Source organism: Vanessa cardui, chromosome 8 (genome assembly GCF_905220365.1).
Source record: "Vanessa cardui chromosome 8, ilVanCard2.1, whole genome shotgun sequence".
NCBI classification, from domain to species: Eukaryota; Metazoa; Arthropoda; class Insecta; order Lepidoptera; family Nymphalidae; genus Vanessa; species Vanessa cardui.
In genome coordinates this window covers 4444301-4468284 of record NC_061130.1, presented here as the reverse complement: position 1 = coordinate 4468284, position 23984 = coordinate 4444301, and the positions used below count along the sequence as shown (strand labels likewise).

The following is a 23984-nucleotide window of genomic DNA, read 5'->3' as shown; positions in this document are numbered from 1 at the left end:
CTCGGTACTGTCAAGTGTCAATTTGATCATACTTAAATGAAAGAGGTTACTTTACGTATTTAATAAATTTAAATACTAGTTATAAAATACTAATTACTAAGTTACCTATGTAACATTAATTAATTTATTGTATTTACTTATAAACCTAAGTGAATAATTTTATAATATTTCACTTCTTATTCGTTTTTTTTATCACTATTTAAAATGAATAATTTTCGCTCCTTTTGGCGAATAAATAGTTTTCACCAATATCAACAAATACGGTTGGGCCATCGAATAAGAGGAAAACCTCCAATACAATGCAGAACAATAAAAGAAAGATTAGATGAGCTTAATTATAAAGATGAATTGTACACAACAAGAATTGACATTGGATATCCGTCAGAGAAGTGAGTATTTGCTACACGTTAATAATATATTTTGTAAAATTTTAATTACGATATAGAAATACACATAATTGTTCTGTATCTGCAACACTAAATATTAAATTATTATAATTTTTAAATTTAATTATAATTTCATGTCTTAGAAAATCATCATCCAAAGCTCGTGAAGAACGAATGGAACAATCGAAAACAGCTAAAAATGATAAAAAAATGGAAGAGCTCGCGCGCAAAGGCCTTTTAGAAGTTGATTTGGAGCGATCTAAGAAAGACTGGCTCCAGTCGTTAGGCCCCATGCATAAAAAACAAATAGCTGATCACTATGGTGTATTTGAACATTTATATGGAGAAGGATTTTTCATACCTCAGCTGCATTTAGAAGTATTTTATGACATTAACGATGGTAACTGCTTACCGGTCTACTATGGAAATGTGATAAAACCTGCAGAAGCTCTTGAAAGTCCACATGTTGCATATGAAACAGATGGTAATACATTGTGGACACTCGCTTTAACTAACCTCGATGGACATTTGACAGAAAATGACAAGGAATATGTTCACTGGTTTATAGCCAACATCCCGGGAAATTCAATTGAAAAGGGAGATGTTATTGCTGATTATTTACGACCATTTCCACTGAAGGGAACAGGCTATCATAGATATGTTTTTGTTTTATATAAGCAAGATGGAATGATTTCGTATGATTTACCTAAAAGTAAGTTTTGTTATATTGTTAATTAATTAATACTTAGTATAATATTAAATATAATAGTAGTGCTATAAAGGATTTTATGGAAAGAGCTTAGTGTTTGAAAGTGGCTAACAACATGCATTAGATATGAAGTCAGGGACCATACCACATACTTTGTTGCTTGAAGATATAGTAGCTTTCGATTTTGCCTTACACATACAAGATTTTTTTTCATAATATGGTAGTTGTATGGTTGGCAAATCACCACTGCCAAGATTTTTCCATTTTGTCATTAGTGCTATAAAAATTATTAATAATTCCTTATAACGTCTTTGTGCCTGATGTCTCACTGGCTCGATCATTCTTCATACGGGAACACAAAAACACTCAGAATTGCTGTTTAGTGTTAGATTAACTATTCAGTGGTGGTGGGATATGCCAACTGTCTTCATAAGCTTTTCTCCTGTTAAGTGTTCTAGTAGTAGTACAATTAATCACTATTAAATTTAGTACATATTTATCTATCATACTTAATATTTTCTTAATATATTTTTTTTTCAGTCACCTCATCATCATCCCTGGAGGAAAGAACATTTTGTACTAGGGATTGGTACAAAAAATATCAAGATAATATTACACCAATAGGGCTCGCTTTCTACCAAAGTGATTGGGATATAACTGTGAAAGATTTCTTTAATAAAACATTAAATCGAAAAGAACCAAGTAATTTATATTTTATACTTACATAATTATCATTATTGTATATTTTTTCTTATGATTGTATGTTTTATATATTTTTTTTGTTCCAGTTTATGAATATGACTTCCCAGAACCTTACATAAGGCCTCAAGAGTGGTTCCCTAGGAGAAAACCATTCAACTTATATATGGACAAGTATAGAGATCCGAAACAAATCAACAAGGAATATTTACTGAGGAAATTGAAAACTGAGGATCCGTTTAAGGCTCCTGCACCTCCCTTAAGATTCCCAAATGCCCATCCACTACCAAGAAATATGCCATCATGGCTGAAAGTGCATGAGAAAAAGATAAGATTAGGTTGGGGAAGAGTTAATGATGTGTAAATTAGAATTAAAAAGGAAATTAAATTAGATATCTGTTAATTATGTGTTTCATTTGCTGTTCCATTGAATTATGAGTGTAACAAGACAATAGACCTTCTGCTTAAAAAGATAATGTTATTGCAAAGAAACAATGGCAGAAAGAGACACGGAAAGAAAAAACTCCAGGAAAATAGTAGCACCCCAATGTGTAAATTCAGTGCAATAATGCAAAAAACGGAATAATGCGAAATTCTGTAATTGTTCTGCTGCTCTCATCTATTGAGGAGGTTCGAGCTTTTTCCATCATTCAACACAGACTAGTAATTACTGTAGACCCTAGTAGCAGATATTATTCATTGAAATTGAAAACTTGCAGATTTCCTCTCAAAGTTTTCCTTCACCAATAATGCAAGTGAAATTTAGGAAAACTTTTAACCCAAGCATATGCCTGTGGAGAAAGATATAATATAATCATAAAAATTGCATCTCTTTTAATTGTACATAAAAATGTTAATTTTATCACACATGCAACAATTGATAATATTAAAAATATATTAATTTTCTTTTAAATATATTTGCTTTTAAATTTCTAAGATTTTAGAGTTAAACCCAAGAGTCCTTACATTCAATTTTATTATTTAAATGTGCAATATAGAAAGGTAAAAAATGCTATTCCATTCGCCATAAATAAATAATAATATATAGAAAGAAATGTAAAAATTATAAAATTTACTTTAGTCCGCCAGTAAAATTTAGTTGGTGAATTTTTTTAATAATAGCTGCTCCAACATTGAATCCACAAACAAGAAGTCAATTCAACTTTATTGCGGCTTTTAACATAAATAAGCCACATTTAAAATCTAGATAGTATGATCTTTTAAGATGAGCTATGTATATAGGACTATAATTTAATAATCCTAGCCTCCTACGACCTTTTAATTTAAATCATACTGAATCTTAATATTACAAATTTATATAATCAATATTTTTTATATTCCTTTAAGAAAGAGTAATAAAACTAAATTCAGAAACACAACAGGTAATAAAACAGCAATTTAAGTATTGAAGTATTTACTGCCAGCAAATTAAAATACAATTTACTAAACATCTTGTGTAGCTATAAAAATGCTTAAATAAAAAAATGTATTCCTACACCATAAATTTTTTGATGTCAAAGCAAAATTACAGAGGACATTTTTTTGTTAAAAAAATATATTAAAAAGATATATATTGGATGTTGCCAATAAATCCATTCAATTTATATATTTATCAAACATTTACATGTTATTTTAATTGTTTTAACTCTAAATACATTTTTACAGAAGTGAGAATGAATTTTTAAAACAGCTTATCGATGGGAATTTTGCGAGCAATTTAAAATTATTCTATACATAGAGAAAAACAATTGCAAGTAATTTAATAAAAACATACAACTTCAGTACAATAGAAGAAATGTTTTTGATCGTGTTTCACAATATATAACATACTTTGATTATGAATGTTCAAACAATAGTTATTTGGTATTCCAAACATGAATTGTCTCTAGTCTAAGCCGACATCATCGTCAGAATTTTTAGCTCCAGCAGTTGGTGCGCCTCCGAAACCTGTAATAAATTAACAATTATAAAAATAATACAGTAACCTGCAGTCTAAGTCAAAAGTGTATAGGTGTGTGTGTGTATATGTGTGTAAGTATTACCATGGTAAAAAAAACATATATGTATACTATTTCTTTCTACAATTTCTTGATATATAAGAGTGTACTCATTAGTACTTTAGCAGATTAACATGACTTAAGCAGATATGGTCAGCTAAAATAAATTACTAAAAAAATATGAATGCCAAAATTGTTAAAACAGAAAAATAAATAGTACTTTGCAGTGTTGTGTTGTAGAAAAATAAATAGTACTTTTTACAATCTACTTCAAGAAGTCTATACTTGGTGGTAGGGCTTTGTGCAAGCCCGTCTGGGTAGGTACCACCCACTCATCAGTTATTATACTGCCAAATAACAGTACTCATTATTGTTTGTTCCGTATTGTTGTGTTCCGGTTTGAAGGGTGAGTGAGCCAGTGTAACTACAGGCACAAGGGGCATAACATCTTAGTTCCCAAGGTTGGTGGCACATTGACGATGTAAGGTAATATTTCTTACAGCGTCATTGTCTATGGGTGATGGTGACCACTTTCCATCAGGTGGCCCATATGCTCGCCCGCCAACCTATACCATAAACACAAAAAAGAAAACAAAATATCTTTGAAAATTAATAATAAAATGTTAAATGAACCAAAGTACGATGACAAGTAAAAAGTAAATATTTTTACCTCCAAAACCACCCGGTGCTGGTCCACCACCAGCTCCAAATTTACTCCTTAACATTTCTAAGGCAGCTACTATCTTGGGATTGTTCTGATATTTAATGAAGTTTGCCGGGTTTGATGAGACATCATATAAGGCGGCCGATATTTCTGGGTCCTAAAACAATTTATTAAATTATATTATAATAATTTATTTTATAATTTAACCCAACCTTTAATAACAAGGAAGGATGAAAAATCTTGGAAAGAGATGATACAATACATTTTATACTTTTTTTTTAAGTCCTACCTTTTAGTTAAGACTATAGTCTTAACACATGTAAACATATACAGATTCTAGATTTTGCTTATTGTCTATGGTTAGATAACATATACGAAAACGTAACGCAAATGTGTTTTAAACATAATAAAAGATTCGTCATTCATTTAGGAAATAAGTATTTTCAATATTTTTTAGGACTGACAGTGATTGCATATAAAGTAAGCAAAGATTGTTCAGTAACATATTTTTAGGAAGACAATACGTAGTGTCCTATATCATTGTATTATAAGTCTTGCATTTTCCAGACATCAGATTACGATTTCAAGCAGAACAAAACTAAGAAGATTGTTTTTTGATATGAAGTTTTCATATGACAACTGTCAATTGTTTCAATATTTTTCAATATTTATCTTAATCTATAAAATTGTATGTATACATTTTGTTTTCATAACAAAAGTAAAGTAACAGCCTGTTAATTTCCCACTACTGGCATAAGGCTCTCTCCTCTTCCATTAAGGAGAGGTTTTGGAACATATTCCACCACCCTGTTCCAATGCGGGTTTGTGGAATGAACATGTGGCAGAATTCCGATGAAATTAGACACATGCAGGTTTACTCACTATGTTTACTTTTACCGTCGAGCACGGGATGAATTATAAACACAAATTAAGCACATATATGTAGTGCATGCCTGGGTTTGAACCCGCAATCATCGTTTCTAATCACTGGGCCATCTCAGGTCAGCTTTGCTTTCATACCTTCAGTGTTTCAAATAGTTCACGATCGGAGATTAGTTTGGCGAAGTCAACGTTTTCGAAGGAGTCCATGCCGGGGGGCGCGGCCCCGCGGAAGCCGGCCTGCGCTTGCGCCTCTTGAGCTGCCTTCGCACGAGCCTCTTGCGCGTTGCGGGCTCTTCGTAATTTCTCACGGTGCTGAAATATTCAATCAATTATGAATTTGAACTAAGACTTAAGTATAATACGACACAACTTAGAATGTAGCGTCGGCAAATTAATTAAAACCGATTACTGTCGATTTATACGACCAATAGAAATAGCTCCCTATCGCGCCATTCGACGCTATTCGTCGCTATAGATTCTCGCGTCAGTTCGACCCGAGAATAGTTAATATTTCTTACAGCGTCATTGTCCATGGGCGATGGTGACCACTTACCAACAGGTGGCCCATATGTTCGTCCGCCAACCTATACCAGAAAAAAAAAAACATTCGGGTGCGATTGGTTTTACTAATTTTGCTGATGCTACATCTAAGTTGTGTCGAACTATACCTAGTATTGTTAGAAGTTAGAATGTAACATTGATATTGGTTACTAAACTAACTATTAATTAGAAGTGTATTGCCTAGTAGGGTATATGATCTTGACCAAATTAGTATTTAGTGTCAGATGTCTGGTTTCAGTTTTTTAAAGCCAATATAGTTTTCCTTATTATCTGATAATCTTTATTACTTAGAATATAATATATTTTTTGGTTTTGATCCAACTAAGTTTTAATTTGTTAGTAGAGGTATCTCAAAGATCATATTTTAATCGAATACCAATTATTTTAATCAACCTATATATTATGCTTTCTTGATCATTGTTTAAACAAAAGTCATTGTGATGAATAATATAGCATTGTTATAATCCATTGTGAAGTAAGAATGAAGTATATAAATGAATACGACAAAATAAAAATAAAAAATAGTTTATCTGTATATTAACTTACCTCTTAAGTATTAAGAGGTAGGCTTTGTGCAAGTACGTCTGAGTGTATACCACCCCTTAATCTCATATCCTACTGGCATACTGGAATATTTAGTATTATTGTGTTCCAGCTCAAAGGGTAAATGGGGGTGAAATACAGACACAAGGGACATAATATCTTAGTTCTCAAGGTTGGTATGCATTGACAATATAAGAGGTGGTGAAAGGGTCATAGAGCTAATGTCTATGGGCGATGGCCATCTACCTTCATCTTGCCTCATCGTCAGTCTGCCTATTTAAATAAATAAAAAAAACCTCTTTCTCTTCTTTCTTGCGTTGAATACTGAGTTTGTGTTGGCGGAGCTTCTCAGCGTTTGGTTTCACTAGAGTTAGCCACTCATTGGCTTGATCGTCATAGTCAATCTTCAGTGACTCGCAGAGATCGTGTGAAGCCTCTTCAAACTTACCCAAGAGACTAAAATATTGTTGAATTATTACATTGAATTATTCCTTATATCTTCAAGTTACTGTTTAATAAATCAAAATGGCATGACTTGAGTTGGATATTTTATCTCGGTGTCTATGCAAAGTCTATATCAACACAAATTTTACCATGTTGGATGAAACAAAAATATATTAAAAAAAACAAAACAATTTTTATAAAACACAGAATAAATAAAAAAATACAGTAACTCTCATATTGTTTTGTAAGCAACTTATAAACAGCTTTAGAAAATTTCAAGGTAAGGACATAGTATTTTCTGTCTGAATATTTTGGAAAATGGAACAAGTAATTTCAGGAATTTATCATTTTGTATTTAGTTTATTTTATTAAGTTTAATCAAAACTAACAAAGAAATAACTGTTTAAATTAAAATAATTAATAATTAATAATTTAAAATAATTTCTCAAAATAAACAGACATAAGAGAATATGAAAGCAAATTGTATAAGAAAATAAAAATCATACCTGTATGCTCGTCCTCTGAATTTATATGCAGCTGCACTATCACAGTTCAGTTCCAAAGCCTGCGTACAGTCCTTGATACAGGCATGCAACTTGTTTTGTTTAAGGAATACCTGAAACAAACAAAAAAACAAATTTTAAATAAGTATACAGAATATAAACCATTGCCACCTTCAATGTTAAATAATCTTTCATAATACTGTTCTTAAGAAAAAAAATATTTATTGAATTAACTCCAAGCCTTCTCTAATGGAAAGGGCGCCTTCACCCAACAGTGGGACATTTATTGGCTTTTACAATTAAGCCCTTTTCTGTTTTTGTTACCGAATGAATATGTATATCTTTTAAACATGTATAGTACACTGTTTATCGTCATGCTTCATGAGACATGTTAACAAGCGGTGATTGGTATCAATAATTGAATGTGGCTTGCTTGTTTATATACGAATACTTAACGTGCATACATCCTTCGTCAAAGTTGTAAAGTGCTGAGCAAATGGCAGATTGAGTCAAAAGTTAGTTCAGTAATATCTATATATTTTGAGATATTAAAATCAGTGAGCAATTAACTTAGTGCACCATCTATACTAATATTACAAATGCGAAAGTATCTCTGTATCACTTTCATGGCTAACTCAATGAACAATGTAAAAAATGGAGTGTTACACCATAAAAGCCTGTATAGAATTACAATTATTATTATTGTTTTGATGTTTATAAATAGATATCTATACGAAATATAAGAACATATAATGTTTACTTTAATAAAAATAACATCAGCAAATTTACATTTCGTTTGAAAACATGCTAATAGCTAAAACAAATTATTTTTTTAAAGCAAAAGTTTTTTATGATCCTTTAGGAAAATAGTATAACAATGTTCTTTTACATATAAATAGAAGGATAAATAAATTTCAACTTCCATTCCCCAAATAAAGCTCACAACCTCATTAAACATTCCAAGGGGCATTCCATTCCATCAAAAATAAATTAGTTTTTTTTCAAAGCTCATTTATAAAGCTAAATCTATTTATACAAAGGTTTTCACTTGGTAGTAGGGCTTTGTGCAAGCCCGTCTGGGTAGGTACCACCCACTCATTAGATATACTACTGCTAAACAACAATATGCAGTATTGTTGTGTTCTGGTTTGAAGGGTGAGTGAGCCAGTGTAACTACAGGCACAAGGGACATAGCATCTTAGTTCCCAAGGTTGGTGGCGCATTGACAATGTAAGGAATAGTTAATATTTCTTACAGCGTCATTGTCTATGGGTGATGATTACCACTTACCATCATGTGGCTCATATGGTCATCCGCCAATCTATTCCATAAAATAAAAAAAATTATATAACAGTCACAGTATGACCAGTCGGCAGAGCAATAATGAATAATGCTAATGAAAATACACAGTGCCACTATATATGTATGTTATGACATTTTAATTTTATTTTCATCATCAATTCAACTCAATCAATCACTAAATTGACCTTTTAATATTAAAACTTACATTATTGTATTTAACTGTTTTGAATCTACAATAAAAAAGTGCATATTTGAATCCACTTTTTAAAAGAAAAGTATATTGAGCAGCTTGATAAATATAGGCTGTAAATATCAATATTTTATTTATAAAATTTTAAATAATATTGTTAATCCAATATATTTTTATTAGAGAAAAATGTAAATCACATTCAATGTCAACATTTGATGAACTACACCAAAAAATGCTGTCTGATAAGAGCTTGTGATAAAAATTGTAAACAGCAATATTATTAATAAGATAAAATGTTCTTATTGTTTATATATTTTGTTACTTTTAAAATAATATTGATATCAAGTTAACTCCGCGTTATATAGTGTAGAAACTGTTAGCTTGTGTAAAAACTTCATTGTTTTCAAATTTTTGTGTATTATATTGTGCTTTATGTTTCCGAATGAAATATGAAAATATTTTTCTCACACCAGGATAAATAAACGTAACGTATGAGTATGTACATAGATGGTGCAGTATTAGTAGTGTAATAAATAATAAATAAATATATGAACTAAAATGCGTATTGCAGGATTTATATAAACTAATGAACATAATGTGTACTACTATTACCTGACCCCTTTTAGCAAAAAGCAAAGCACTCTGTGGATTTAGTTTTATAGCTTCTGTGTACAAAGCGATAGCTTCATCCAACCGCTGTTCCGAGAATGCTTGCATCGCTTCAGATCTTTTCTCATCAGACTGATCACGTTCTTCATCTGTCACTTCCTTTAATTGATCACCCATCTCTTGATTTGCTTCTGACGTATCAGAGATTACACCTGTGAATTGAAATCAGGAGACAGATATATTTAATTGTTTATAAACGTAAAAATATTCTAGCTACTGCATGGCACATATCTTTGCTAACATTTGCTGGTCATTTATATTGATAGAACTAGTTGTCAGCCGTGGATTTGCTTGCTCTTTTTAGGGGGTGGTTATCATTTACAACCAACCCCTTGGGCAGAAATTATCACTCATGTTCTTCCTTGAAGATCAAGTTTGCTTCACAGGAAATTTTATCAAATTTGGTTCATTGGTTTGATCATGAAAGTGCGACAGACAGACAGACAAACCTACTTTAAATTTTACAATTAAATTTATAATATTAATATGATACCTACACTGTCTGATACCTACACATTAATGCTAACAAGTGCACAATGATTTGATTCAATTGCATTATTGATGATACACTCAGAAGACATACAAGTATTTTTTATATGCTTAGTATCAGTTTAGTTTTGATCATGTTTCGAAACATTTATAATTATTCATATTATTCATAAATTCTGTGACCTGGTGCTAAATGCCAAAAGCCAAAGCAATATGAGCATAGCGTAAACTACATATTATCAGTTGCTAAATCATTTAAATAAATATACCAATTTGTACTAAAATGGCTTAAGTCTCACACTAATACCACAATATTATACAGAAAGACATATTATATAAAACAATATTGTCAATTGTTTAAATTCTGATTATCAAACCTAAGATTCAATGATATAAGACTTTTTAGAACTAAGGCATAGACTTGTAATTTGTAAAGTTCAAAATACTCAAAAGTATAAGGAAAGCCGTAGAAAGAACTATAACATACCTTCCATGTCTAGTTCTACGTCAGACTCCGGATCAGACTCTTCTTCAGACGAGGCACTTGCCTTACACGGTTCAGGATTGGGTTCAGCATTCGCACTGTATATTTTGAAAATTTAAAACAATAATATGCATTTAAGAATATGAATAAACAACGATTTAATAATATTTAGTACATACCGGTCGCCAGATGCCGGAACATCCTGACTTTCCCGAGAAACATTGGGTATGGTTACGCCGAGTGATACTAAATAGTCTTTGAAAAAAGACAATTTAGGGTGTTGCAATATCTGAGGCTGTATCCTGCATAGCTCTACAAAAGCTTTTAATTGCAACAATTGTTCCTCACTAAACGGACAACTCATTATTACGATCGGTTATTCTGCCGGCAAAATGGACACGTTGATTAACAGAATAAAGATTAAATCGATTAAAATTATCCTTAATAAGATTATAAAATGTAATAATACAAAATAAGACTATCTCATCACAAAATACATACCTACTTTCCAAATTATACTTGCAAAAAAAATGGTGAAATATTCGATTAGTATTCTCATAAAAGATCAAACAATATTCTTGTCATCGGCTTGACATTTAGTAGTGTTGCTAGCTATTGATTATCTGTAATGGAAATTAGAAAAAAAGAACGAAGTTAATCAATAAGTACGTAAAATATGTCATTTGTTTTTAAAAATATTCCATTTAAGATCTTAACTAAAGTAATTAAAATTACAATTATAATGTAACTGTGGGCTTTTCAACTAGTTAGCTTACCTCTCACTAGGTGGTGTATAATTTTTTTCTAACAAGAAAATGAAAATAACTTAAGTATATTACTTATTTAGTTAAATATTATATAATCTATCTTTATTAATTTGTTTTTTAAAGTCATTAGTTATTAACAGTTTGTTTCTTCATTCAATTTAATAGATGGCATCACATTTTAAAGATTATTTAGTTGTTGAATACTTATACAATTAAAAATCTTTTAAATTTTTAATATTGGTAATTAATACTTATAATTACTATAATAAAGAAAAAACTGATAGCATGAGTCTTACATAACTACATTAAAAATATAATATAATAAAATAATAAATATAATTATAAAAAAAAATTTTTACGAAAAAATTGTATTTCAACAAAACCAAATTCATTGTAACCGTTTGTTTTTTTTATGATGGCGCGTGCATTATACTTTATACATCAGTCTTGTGTTAAACTATGCCCATTTGTCTTATTTTTTACTATTACATTTCTATTTATTGGTATTATATTATGTAGCATCGCGTGTGGTCAATATTCTTCCATGTTTTTGTTTACGAATTTCTATCAAATAATTTATGGCTGTGATCCACTGACATAAATTGCTAGAACACTGAATATTTTAGGAGTGGTTTACATTCTTTATGTTAGGTAATGTTATTTGTTTTATACGGATAAATACTTTATTTATATGTTTGAGTCCAATATATTTTATATCAATAGTTATTTACATGCTTATATGTATATATGTCTGAACATATTGTCAGAGGAAAGGAAGGAAAGCGCCACAATGGTACTTTTGGGAAATAAGCTTTAAAGTTTTTACTCTAACTTTACTTTTATGATATTTTGCTTTCAGTGGACTGACATGTAGGTTACTTAATATACTATTACGATTTTATCGACTTTTTTTCACTATCGGATTGCGCAATAATGCCGCTCATTAATTTTTTTAATGATTCTAAATCTGTGTTTCAGTGTTCTACCGATGTTGTGATTCCAATTAATTTGTTTTTAATTAAATATCATTATACTTAATTTACCCTATTTAATTATAAATATAACGCCTGTGAATGGATTCTAATAAGTTTAGGCGATTCGCTAATTAGGCTTTCGGCTATTCAGATAGTTAGACGTTTTGCTACATGGACCTTTTTCTAATTAAAAGACGCAATGTTGAATAAAAAGTTGTTTTGAATAGTAACTAATAAGTTGGTATTTATGAAATTAATTTAATTAATGAAATAAAATGAAATTTATTTCTTACACATCACATTTAGGGCTTTAGAGTAATGATAGATTTGAAAATAAAGATTTTTTAAAATAGTAAACGTTAAATAAAATAAAATAAATTAATGTAAATGTTAACTTGGTGGTATAAAAAACCAAATTTTTTAATTAAAGTAGGTTCATAAAAGCTCTTTGGAATTACACAGCACTTTGAATAGTCATGTTACAGTGCTCAATTACACATAAAGCTATTACCGGCAAAGAAGCAAGCCCTCTTTGGTAGCAAACATTTATTATGAGATATTCCAGCCTGAAGATTAAAATATAATCAATGAAGTAAAAAATAATAATTATACAATGTAAATAATAATAAATGCTTATGTTACAAAGTAATGTAAAGCAAATTTGCTGCCAATCAGTTTGATGACGACGAAACCTCAAAATCATATTTTTTAAGGGAAAGTATTGTCGTAAGTCCATATCAAAATATGAACATATGTATAGATATATTATGTGTGTTGGACTAGATGGTTCCGTGAAATCAAGGAGAGTTATGATATCATAAAGTAGCTATAGGTGTACCATAACTCCTGATTCCTTGGTGACATTATCTTCACGTATATCGTACACATTCGTTCCATTCACTCAACTGTAGGATTACAAATTTAAAATCAAAAATATTTTATAATACTATTGTATTCTGTGTAATATATCTGATTTAGTCGCCGATACTTTGTATTTAATATTCATACATTTCCTTGACTTTATCGATACGAACAGCTAAGGAAGATGATGCAGGCACATCCCTATTAAATTAAGATTATTTTTTCGTAAGACAAATGTATAATAAATCGTAATAATGTCAAGTTAAGCGAGAAACGAATGTTAGTTTTAAATGGAATTTTAAGCCCTGTATTCTCGATAACAAATTTAAATAAATAAATTTACTTAGTAGATAGGTGCTATTGGGCTGAAAAAAATCGAAACAGGAATCAGACAAGGAGCCTTAAATGATGTCACGGTAGCATGCGTAAGCTATCCCGTGGCGCCCACTGAAAGACGGAGAGGGTACCGCTGGTTTTTTAGTGGGTAAACCCGGTGGACCTGGGCGCACTAGGCGTTCAGGAAACCGGGGAGTCCCACACACCATCCCACTTTCCATCACGTGGGGGAAGCGCGTAAAGCGTTTTTCCAGCGAAAAAAAGGAGCCTTAAATGATTTGCGAAATTAAGTCTTATTATTATTGTATTTAAAAGAAACAGGTATAAAAGTAACGTATTAACCTAAGTCGAGTTTTAATATTTTATGGGTGACATCCATTCATTCACAAAGTAACTTTTTACAGAATGGCCCTTCAGTTGAGACCATCTTATGAAAAATAAAGCGCAAGCGCGTCCGCCATGTTTAAAAGGCGGCAATATGTTTCGGTCACTTTTTGTAAATCAGCTGTTCAACAATGATCGTCGCCCGCATTACCAGTGCATTGAATTATACATTAATTCATAATTATGTAGTGCATTCCATACCCCCCTACCTCTAGGGGTTTACAATAGGCTATTTGACAATACGAAAAATAAAGTGTCAATTATGGTAATCATTATATTATGTGCTTAAAAATCGTTATTCAGTAACGAAACTTGAAAATAATAATTAATTTATTCAAAACTCCTGATTGATCGGGTTTATGATGACGTCGTCATTCTGTATGTGGATTATATGTAGCACAGATTACAATACAGGAAAGTGACGTCACCGACCCCATTGCAGCGCAATATTATCAATCAATAAAATATCGCAATAGCATTTTCGCGCACTATTCAAATATGGAATTTTTAATTTGATATTTTTGGGCAAATATGTACAACAAATTCCCTACTTCACAAAACCTTTTCTAAATAATATAAAATGGATTTTAAAAACCAGTCAAATAGTCTATTGTGTTCAGCAACGATGGTTTAGTGTCACGGTTGTTCTCGAGGTACAAATACAGTTGAACTAATTGAGAGGTTAGAATACTAATAATATTGACATGTGAAATAAACAAAAGCATTTATCCTTACTTATAAAAAAATATGTATCATTTATATGAATGTAATACAATTTAAAACATTTATTTATTTTGAATGATACATATTTTTATTATGCATGCAATGCAATTTTATACTATAAAAATATATTGTTGTTTTGATAAGTTTTAACGACATCCCAAACTGGGTTTGGTAAAACTAATAAAATAGTATGTATTATCTAAGAATTATTCATTCAATATACCCTTACGCGTATCAGAGTGTTATCTATAAAACAACGTTTTGTTTTTGCTTATTTTTTAATGATACCATTTTGTACTTGATACAGATAATTATAATAATATTTTTTAATTATGACTGTATGTGGCTATTGAAACTATTTGTAATTAACAACTACTGAAAATGTTTTTAATTTATTTAATTTAAGGCATTGTATACATTGCTCATACATGTATAAAATGCAGAATAAAATATAACGGAATTTTAGGTATGCACGCAAATATTTTTTACTTTTTAAAGTACTTTTAAAAGGCAAACGAAACCAGATATTGGCCGTTAGAATGAAGCATTCATATTTATATGTTATTTTATTAGTTTATTTGTTAGTTTATAAACTAATAACTGTCAACGAATACTTTTTAGGGTTCCGTACCTAAAGGGTGTAAACGGGACCCTATTACTGAGATAATAATACTACTAATTCGCTGTCTGGCAGTGTGTCTGTCTGTCACTGTACCTCAAGAATTATGCCATGTTGCCGCTTAAACAACAAAAGCGACTTTATAATATGATCAGGTAGGCACCTTAAATATTAACAAAATACTCAGTTGTATTTTTGTTTTAATAACAAATATATATTTTTTTTTTAATGAAAAATGAAATATTTAAGGGGGCCGTACAACAAAAGTATTTTTTGCCCGTTATTAAAACCACCAGGAACGCTTTTAGTTTTATTTACAAATAAAAGTAAGTATGCACTTCTTTAGAACCCAATATGAAATGTTACTGTACCTGCTAAAATGATGTATGTATGTTATGTTCTCCATGATTTCTTAAACTATTCATTACATTGTGAAACTTTAAATAATTAGTGTGAGTACCGAAAACAAATTTGACCTGATCGAAATATTTCTTTTTTGTGTCCATCCTTCAAAATAAAAACGCAGACCCGTACCTAGTCGAGACGGAGAGTTAGTAATATATATTATAACAAAAGTATTCTTAATGTTCTAAAATAATTATAAATTATTTTATATTATGAAATGATATATACTTTTTATCTGCGTCTTTTTTTGGCTGTCCTCATTAGTGTTATATTTACTTTAAATCTTTATTTTACTTATTCATTAAAACGTTTCAATTCGGAAGCACATTGAATGATGAAAATGTGTACTCAGAAACAAATTATCCTGATCATATATAATTATTTCACCGTGTAATTAAATGCGAAGGCAGTACAGAATAACAAACATATAAAAATAACTCATTATCATTAGTACATACAGGAATGCTACTTTGATATCTATTTTTCAGAAGGGGTAGAATTACGTATTTACAAAAAAATAAGAGGCTGATGTTGTGATATGTGATTGAAAGAACTATTGCATCGAAGTATATACAAATATATATATATATATATATATATATATATATTATTCCATATATATATATATATATATATATATATATATATATATATATATATATATATATATATATATATATATATATATATATATATATATATATATATATATATTTATGGAATAGGTTGGCGGACGAGCATATGGGCCACCTGATAGTAAGTGGTCACCAGCACCCATAGACAATGACACTGTAAGAAATATTAACTATTTCTTGCATCGTCAATGCACCACCAACATTGGTGGCCAAGATGTTAAGTCTCTTGTTGGCTTACATTGTCTCACCCTTCGAACCGAAACACAACAATACTGACTGCGGTACAATATCTTATGAGTGGGTGGCACCTACCCAGACGGGCTTGCTCAAAGCCCTATTCAGTTTCTTATTTTAAGATTAAAAATATTTTTAGCAACTGACTAAATTCATAAGTCACTAATGGACAGAATGACGTAACAGATGTATTGTAATAATTAATTGGATTTTAATGTTTTTTTATTGAATTGGTTACATCACGTGGGTGGCTTACTTACCTAATGGTTTGAGTAGGAATTGCAATGTGGGCGGAACAGGGTAACTTATTGAAAATTCAACGAATTTTTATTTAATACGTAAACGGTAACACTTTCCAATTAAAGTTATGGCTTAAAATATATATTTTTCAATTCTGTCAATTTATAAAAAAAAATATATATAGACCACCAGATGTTCGTAATATTAAAAAGGGAGGTACTCTCAAAACTAACAAACAATAAAATAACTCCAAGTGTTTGGTATAGTTTTGTAGGGAAGCCCATAAAAAAAAGAGGATTAGATTAAATCAATTTTAGATTTACGTTTTCCATGCGATTTGCTAATACCTTACTTATATTGTGTACTGCAGACTGTTAGTTTGATTAGTATATATAATTATTTATAAAATAACACTTTTATACTTAATTATTTTTATCCATTTAAATTTAAAGTTCAAAGATCCGATAACGACATCATTTACGTTCAGAACGCCATTTTTCATGAACCCATAATTAATATTAAAACAATTATTATATTCAAGTTATCGTCCAATGATGTCTTGGCAATTCGATTTCAAATGTTTTTTATATGTTGGCTGTGCTTGTGTGGTTGGAATAGACCGCCTAGAGGTTGGGATTTGACAGAAATTATCGCCATTAGATACATATATATATAATTAGCTCTGGTTCTAATAAAAACATAATGAAATAAGTCTGTATATAAAAAACTTAAAAGATTATTGAAAGGAATAAGTAGATAGATAAAGGTCTAATATTTCGATAAATTTACAATCATTAATTATATTAGATACAGAAGTTGTTTTTTGGGGCAATAGATTTTTTTTTTAATTTATACATACAAATCACCAAAACTCAGCCAAATAAATCAGAATACAAATTATTCTCACCGAAAACCAGAAACAAAAGCAAGTAGCTCATCAAGGACAAAGGTTGGACCAACAAAACCCCGGCTTAATTCAAGGACAAACAATTCAATATCCTCAGGGAGATTTCCAAAGTTACAGTCCTGGATCACAAAATGGCGGTTCATCTAATCCATCGCAAGTTTCGAACGCTTTGTATTATCAATTACCTAATAGCTATACTCATTATGAACATTGTCATTTTGGGAAGACTTAAAACTTCTTTGGTCACACTTGGCCATTTCCAATAATTAGATATATATTAGAGCTGATGAGCAGATGGTCCAGTCCTTTTATGTTCTAATTAATTAAAATATAATATTGCGGGTTCAAGACCAGAAAAGTAATACTAAATTTTTTGTGCTCAATTTTTAATGGTTTGACATCATCATCAGATGATCTATCCCATGAACATATATCCAACAATCCACATTGATGTAGCGTCTTTAATAATCCCCAAACCTTTTGTTCATAAGGAGAGGAGATCTTAGTCTACATTCAAGTCCAGGTTGATACTTCAACTAGATAGATACAGGATACTGCTCACAATTATGTTTGCGATATGTGTTGATCACCATTGCCCACATACTGATTACCATTGCCAACCCAAGTTGACAATCGGGATCAAAGTTATTATTTTTTTTCAATTCTATTGTACCAAAATTAATAAACCAAAGTAATTAAAGTTGATCTCAATCGATAGTTAGTAGAGTAAAGTTTACAATAAAAACAGAGTAATAAATAGTTGATTCATAGATTAGCTTTTTTTTTCATTTTCGCTTAAGTGATCCCCATTACCTACATTTACCCTACTAGTACTAAACGAAATCTTTGTTTTGATTATGAAAATAAAAACGAACTTATTAATTTATTATCTGTTCCTTTTCTACCTTTGCCAGTGGGTGCGTAAATTGTTTGCATTAATATTAAAAAAAAAAGTGAAAAATTAAATCAATTAAAACTTTCTGTTCCGTCGAACAAACATTTATTGTTTTTTTTTCGTCGGTTCGTCTGACTAACAAACTTTCCGTAACTGTTTTTTCAACTTTTCGCCCACAGCACGAGTTCCGAGATAAAACAATGCGTTCAGGACTGTCAGTCGACATTTGAATACGTTGCTGCTTGTGGCAGTATAACGTTACATATTTGAATAAATATACTTTAAAAGACACATGTAGTGGTGGTGTAGATAAGTGGTTATCCTTAATTACAATTAACTTCTCGACTTAATACAATTAAGTTTAAGTAATATCCATTGCTAATGGCATTATGCCCAATAGTTCGTAAATATGATCAAATTATATCCTTCATCTATACTAATATTATAAAGAGGTAAAATTAGTAAGTTTGTAAATTTATATGCAGGGTATAATCTCTGGAAGTCATAATGCATTTTTAATTTTTTTTTAACTGGCAGATAGCTACATTATTCCTGAGCGCTATAGGCTATAAATTGTTTCTATAACATGTATATTAACCGAGCTATCACAACTTTTGTCTAGCAAGTCGGATAAAAAATACCTCATAAAACAGAATTATTTGCGTGCGCTGCCTAAATAGTTGCTCAAAATTAAAAACAATGTATGGCTACCTGGTTCGTCTTCATTATTCTACAAAAAAGTCCGTGATACCATATCTCTATATTTTATATTTTATCTTTTATATACTAATACGCGAGCAAAGCCGCGGGGTCCGGGGCGCGGGGTAGTATATAATAAACTAGCGATCCACCCGGCTTCGCACGGGACAAAACTCATACTAAATACACTACAGAATTTGTTTATTTACGACATCATATTACAAACTTCTATAATTATCAATCAGTGTTTCTTTACTATATTGTCCATCTATTACTTACAAAAACCTTCCTCTTGAATCACCCTATCTATTATAAAAAACCGCATCAAAATTCGTGCGGAAGTTTTAAAGATTTAAGCTTACAAAGAGACATAGGGACAGAGAAAGTGACTTTATTTTATACTAAATAGTGACTATGTGTTCCCCGCGGTTTGTGTCGCTTAGAAAATGAAAGCCGTCCTCAGAGGGTGTCATGATATGATATTTTATAAGTGTAGATCAACAGCCTAAAATATAAGTTTTATAACCTAACCCTTTACAACCCTATATAAGATTTTAAATTAACATGGTTATTTTTATTATTAAAGTTATTAATTTCGGGATGGTTAATATCCCGAAATTAATAACCTTTACAACACTTTTTTTTTTTCAATAAAAAGTAGCCATGTCCTTTCTCAGGCTCTAGACTATTTGATTACCAAATTTCATTTAAATCGGTCCAGTAATTTGGGAATGAAAGCGAAACAGACAGGCAGTCAGACAGAGTTACTTTCGCATTTATAATATTAGTATGGATATTCCATTGCTAATGGCATTATGTCCAATAGTTCGTAAATATGATCAAATTATATCGTTCATCTATACAATCTATACTAATATTATAAAGAGGTAAAATTTGTATATAATTGATAAGAAGCATAAGTAACTACAGGCACAAGGGACATAACATCTTAGTTCCTAAGGTTGGTCGCACGTTGGCAATGTAAAGACTAGTTAATATTTCTTACAGCGTAATTGTCTATGGGTGGTGGTGACCACTTACCATCAGGTGGTCCATATGCTCGTCCGCCGACCTATACCATAAAAAAAGATACAATGCAGTAGTCGAATTCGTATTCTTTAACGAATCAATGTTTTATATTTTGAAATTAAATTACAGCTTTTTTACTGTTGTCCTGACTTTGCGAATATTGTAAAATTATTTTAATTTCCTACATCAACATACCTTTTATTTTCTGCGAAACGTTCCATCCTCGTCGAGAATTTTGCATTTTTAATGTAATCTGCAATTAGTTTCCAGCATACATTATGTAAAAAAAAATCAACGACCGTCTAATAATATTATTTTTGTCGTATGTAAATAAAACTTTGATTTAAGATTATTTGAATATTTTAACTTAATAAATTGATATTTACGATACAATAATATATGTAAACATTTCATCTATAATAATATTAAAATTATGCCATCGTCAAACTATGTAGTTGTTTCTCGTTTTAAAAAGTATATTGAGAGTGAAAAACTACAGAGATAATGGACCAATATCTTACGAATTATATTGGAATCGCATTGGCATAAACGGACTACGTTTTTCTTTATTCGTTATAATACTAGTCTTTGACGACGGTGACATCTTACCCCAAGGCTCCCTGTAATTGTACATTGGCCTTCCTTAGATGATAAAAAACAGGACGTAGTAAATATGTACTATTTTTAGAAATAACAAATAGGAAATATATTAATAACACTTACGCACTTACTGATAATTACAAACTATTATTGTTATTTTACTAATGTTACAAAGGTATCAGCTGTATTTATATTTACTCGTAAATCTTTAATATAATTGATTGATTCGAGATTGCTTTGGGCTGAGTAGTTTGTTTTTTTTTTTTGTGATGTCAACATTGCCTTGACACATGTTGCTTTATTATTTTGAGCTCTCGGCTTAGATTTACGTGGCGGTAGGGTTTTGTGCAAATCCCTGTGAGTACGTATCACCCACCCACAAAATTTTCTACGTAGAGACAACACTACTTACTTATTGTTGAGGTTCGAAAATAAAGTGAGCCATTTTCATTAAATTAACATGGGACATAACATCCTAGTTTCCAGTTGGCTACGCGTTAGCTTTGTAAGAAATTGTTAATATTAATACCGTGCCTATATCTACGACCGGTGTTTATCACTTACCATAAGGTCCACTTCAATCTATAAAATCAATATATACAAAACTGTTCCGATACTGAGTGACTGACAAACAACGCACAGCCTAAACCACTGGACTTAGAGACTTGAAATTTGGCACATGTATGCCTTATGTGTCCTAGAGGTGTACTAACAAGGGATTTTTCAAAATTCCAATGGGATAGGGAATAAATAGCCCTATCTCTATAATTATAATTATTAGGAGTTTCAAATTTAGCATGCAAGTAGGTTATAACAAAAACTAAAAACTATTTTCAGGATATTTCAGAATTCCCAAGGGATAGGGAATAAACCTGACTTGTAATATATATACAGAGACCTATATAATTAATATTTGCCTTGAAATTTTACACATATGTATCTCTTGAGAAAATTCTCTTCAAAAAACGAAATCGGCAATTGACAATATACGACTAGTATTATTTATTTCGTTTATTATTATATATATATAATTATTTCTTATTAATAGTTAATTGTAGTTTTGCAACGATCGTGTAACGATGACAATCGCAACTGATGGATTAACGTGCTCACTGAGGCGCGCAGAGGATCAATGTTTAATCCACAAACGATCACGCTACACTGTATTTATACAACGTACAGATATAATAATGTTTGCTTCATGTTTATTAATAATATGTTGAATATATTGCTTGTTATTATTAGGCACTGTTTTGAGTATTGGGAGTCAATTATTTGTATACGAGTATACATTGTAAGGCCGGATCGTATACTCGTAGATTACGAAATGTAAATGAAGATAATAATATGATGTAAATATAAATTGTACTCTATATAAATCAAGAATAATGTACTTTTCTGACCATAAAAAACATTATAATATTGGATTCTTAGTGCGCTTATAAATCATCTTCTGTTCGGTAAAGGTTGTTGACATGACATCGGCGTTTACATCGTCAGGAAACCTACATGTGTCCAATTTTTCAACAACCTTTTGAGAGATGTGTGGCAAGCCAACCTGCTTTGAAGCATCGTGCTGTAATGTGTTTTACAGATTTACTTGGTGATAGGGCTTTGTGCAAGCCCGGCTAGGTAGGTACCATCAGTTATTCTACCGCCAAATAACAGTATTCAGTATTGTTGAGTTCCGGTTTGAAGGGTGAGTGAGCCAGTGTCACTACAGGCACAAGGGACATAACATCTTAGTTCCCAAGGTTGGTGGCACATTGACGATGTAAGGAATAGTTAATATTTCTTACAGTATCATTGTCTATTAGTGATGGTGATCACTAACCATCAGGTGGCCTATATGCTCGTCCGCCAACCTATACCATAAAACAAAACAAAAACAAAGATTACTCTCCACTTACAAACAAAGAAATGTTACCTCATTATAAGTATATATCAATATGTACGAGAGCTTATGCAATTTCTCTTAAATGTCAATGCAAGTTGTAATTACCACATTAAAGCTTGATTAGTAAATAAATTTGATTTATAAAATAATCTAATCCCTTAGAATACGAACGAATTGACTCTGTAAAGGGTTGTTAGGGATGAAGGATTCCGATACGGTTTGGGGATTTAGAATTTTTAATGGGTTTCTGTTACGAACACAAATATGAAACTTGCGTGGGATTTCCAATAATTAAATGTGTTGTATAATTCCGGATATCGATGTCACGTGTGTTATAAAGAGTCGAGATGGCCCAGTGGTTAGAACGCATCTTAACCGATGATTGCGGGTTCAAACCCAGGCAAGCACCGCTGATTCATGTGCTTAATTTGTCTTTATAATTCATCTCGTACTCAGCGGCGAAGGAAAACATCGTGAGGAAACCTGCATGTGACAAATTTCAAAGAAATTCTGCCACATGTGTATTCCACCAACACGCATTGGAACAGCGTGGTGGAATATGTTCCAAACCTGATTTTACAACATATATAAGGATCATAAGAAGGATATCTTACACAAATGTATATAATTTAACAAATCCAGGTATATGATACTTGCTGGTAGGGCTTTGTGGAAAGTCGTCTGGCTAGGTACCACCTACTATCTCCATTGGTTTGTTGCAGTTCGGAGGATGAGTGAGCCAGTATAACGACGGACCCAGGCGACATAACCAGCACCCAGTTGGTGGCGTATTTGCGATGTTTAGATTGGTAAAATTTTCTTACAAGGCTAATGTCTTTGGGCCGTAGTCACATATCATCTATAATATTAAGCACTATAACAAAATATTGTTAAATGAATATTTAAAAGTAGTAACAGCCTGTAAATTTCCCACTGCTGAGATAAGGCCTCCTCTTCCATTAAGGAGAGGGTTTGGAACATATTCCACCACGCTGTTCCAATGCGGATCGGTGAAATGCACATGTGGCAGAATTTCGATGAAATTAGACACATGCATGTTTCCTCACGATGTTTTCCTTCACCGCCGAGCACGAGATGATTTATAAACATAAATTAAGCACATATACGAGTATATAGCGGTGCTTGTCTGGGTTTGAACCCACAATCATCGGTTAAGATGCACGCGTTCTAACCACTGGGCCATCTCAGCTCAAATGAATGAATATTTATAGCACCAAAATCCATTTATTGCAATAC

General features: G+C 31.1%; 2 protein-coding genes across 3 annotated transcripts; one reads left to right on the top strand and one right to left on the bottom strand.

The window, feature by feature from the left end:
* Nucleotides 1-77: 77 nt before the first annotated feature.
* LOC124532040 (39S ribosomal protein L38, mitochondrial) lies at nt 78-2194 on the top strand. Its single transcript, XM_047106665.1, has 4 exons — nt 78-389; nt 530-1098; nt 1636-1797; nt 1884-2194. The coding sequence occupies exons 1-4, from the start codon at nt 205-207 to the stop codon at nt 2156-2158; spliced, it is 1191 nt and encodes a 396-aa protein (XP_046962621.1). The 5' UTR covers nt 78-204; the 3' UTR covers nt 2159-2194.
* Nucleotides 2195-3191: 997 nt separating this feature from the next.
* LOC124531962 (putative protein FAM10A4) lies at nt 3192-11160 on the bottom strand. 2 transcript variants are annotated; one of them, XM_047106552.1, is made up of 9 exons: nt 11024-11160; nt 10702-10903; nt 10526-10620; nt 9493-9701; nt 7392-7501; nt 6738-6897; nt 5476-5649; nt 4462-4612; nt 3192-3741 (listed from the first exon to the last, which is right to left on the bottom strand). In XM_047106552.1, exons 2-9 carry the CDS (start codon nt 10884-10886, stop codon nt 3680-3682), a joined length of 1146 nt encoding a protein of 381 aa, XP_046962508.1. In that variant the 5' UTR covers nt 10887-10903; nt 11024-11160; the 3' UTR covers nt 3192-3679. The 2 variants fall into 2 exon arrangements, with proteins under 2 accessions (XP_046962508.1, XP_046962509.1); XM_047106553.1 differs by having other exon boundaries at nt 11028-11119.
* Nucleotides 11161-23984: the final 12824 nt, after the last annotated feature.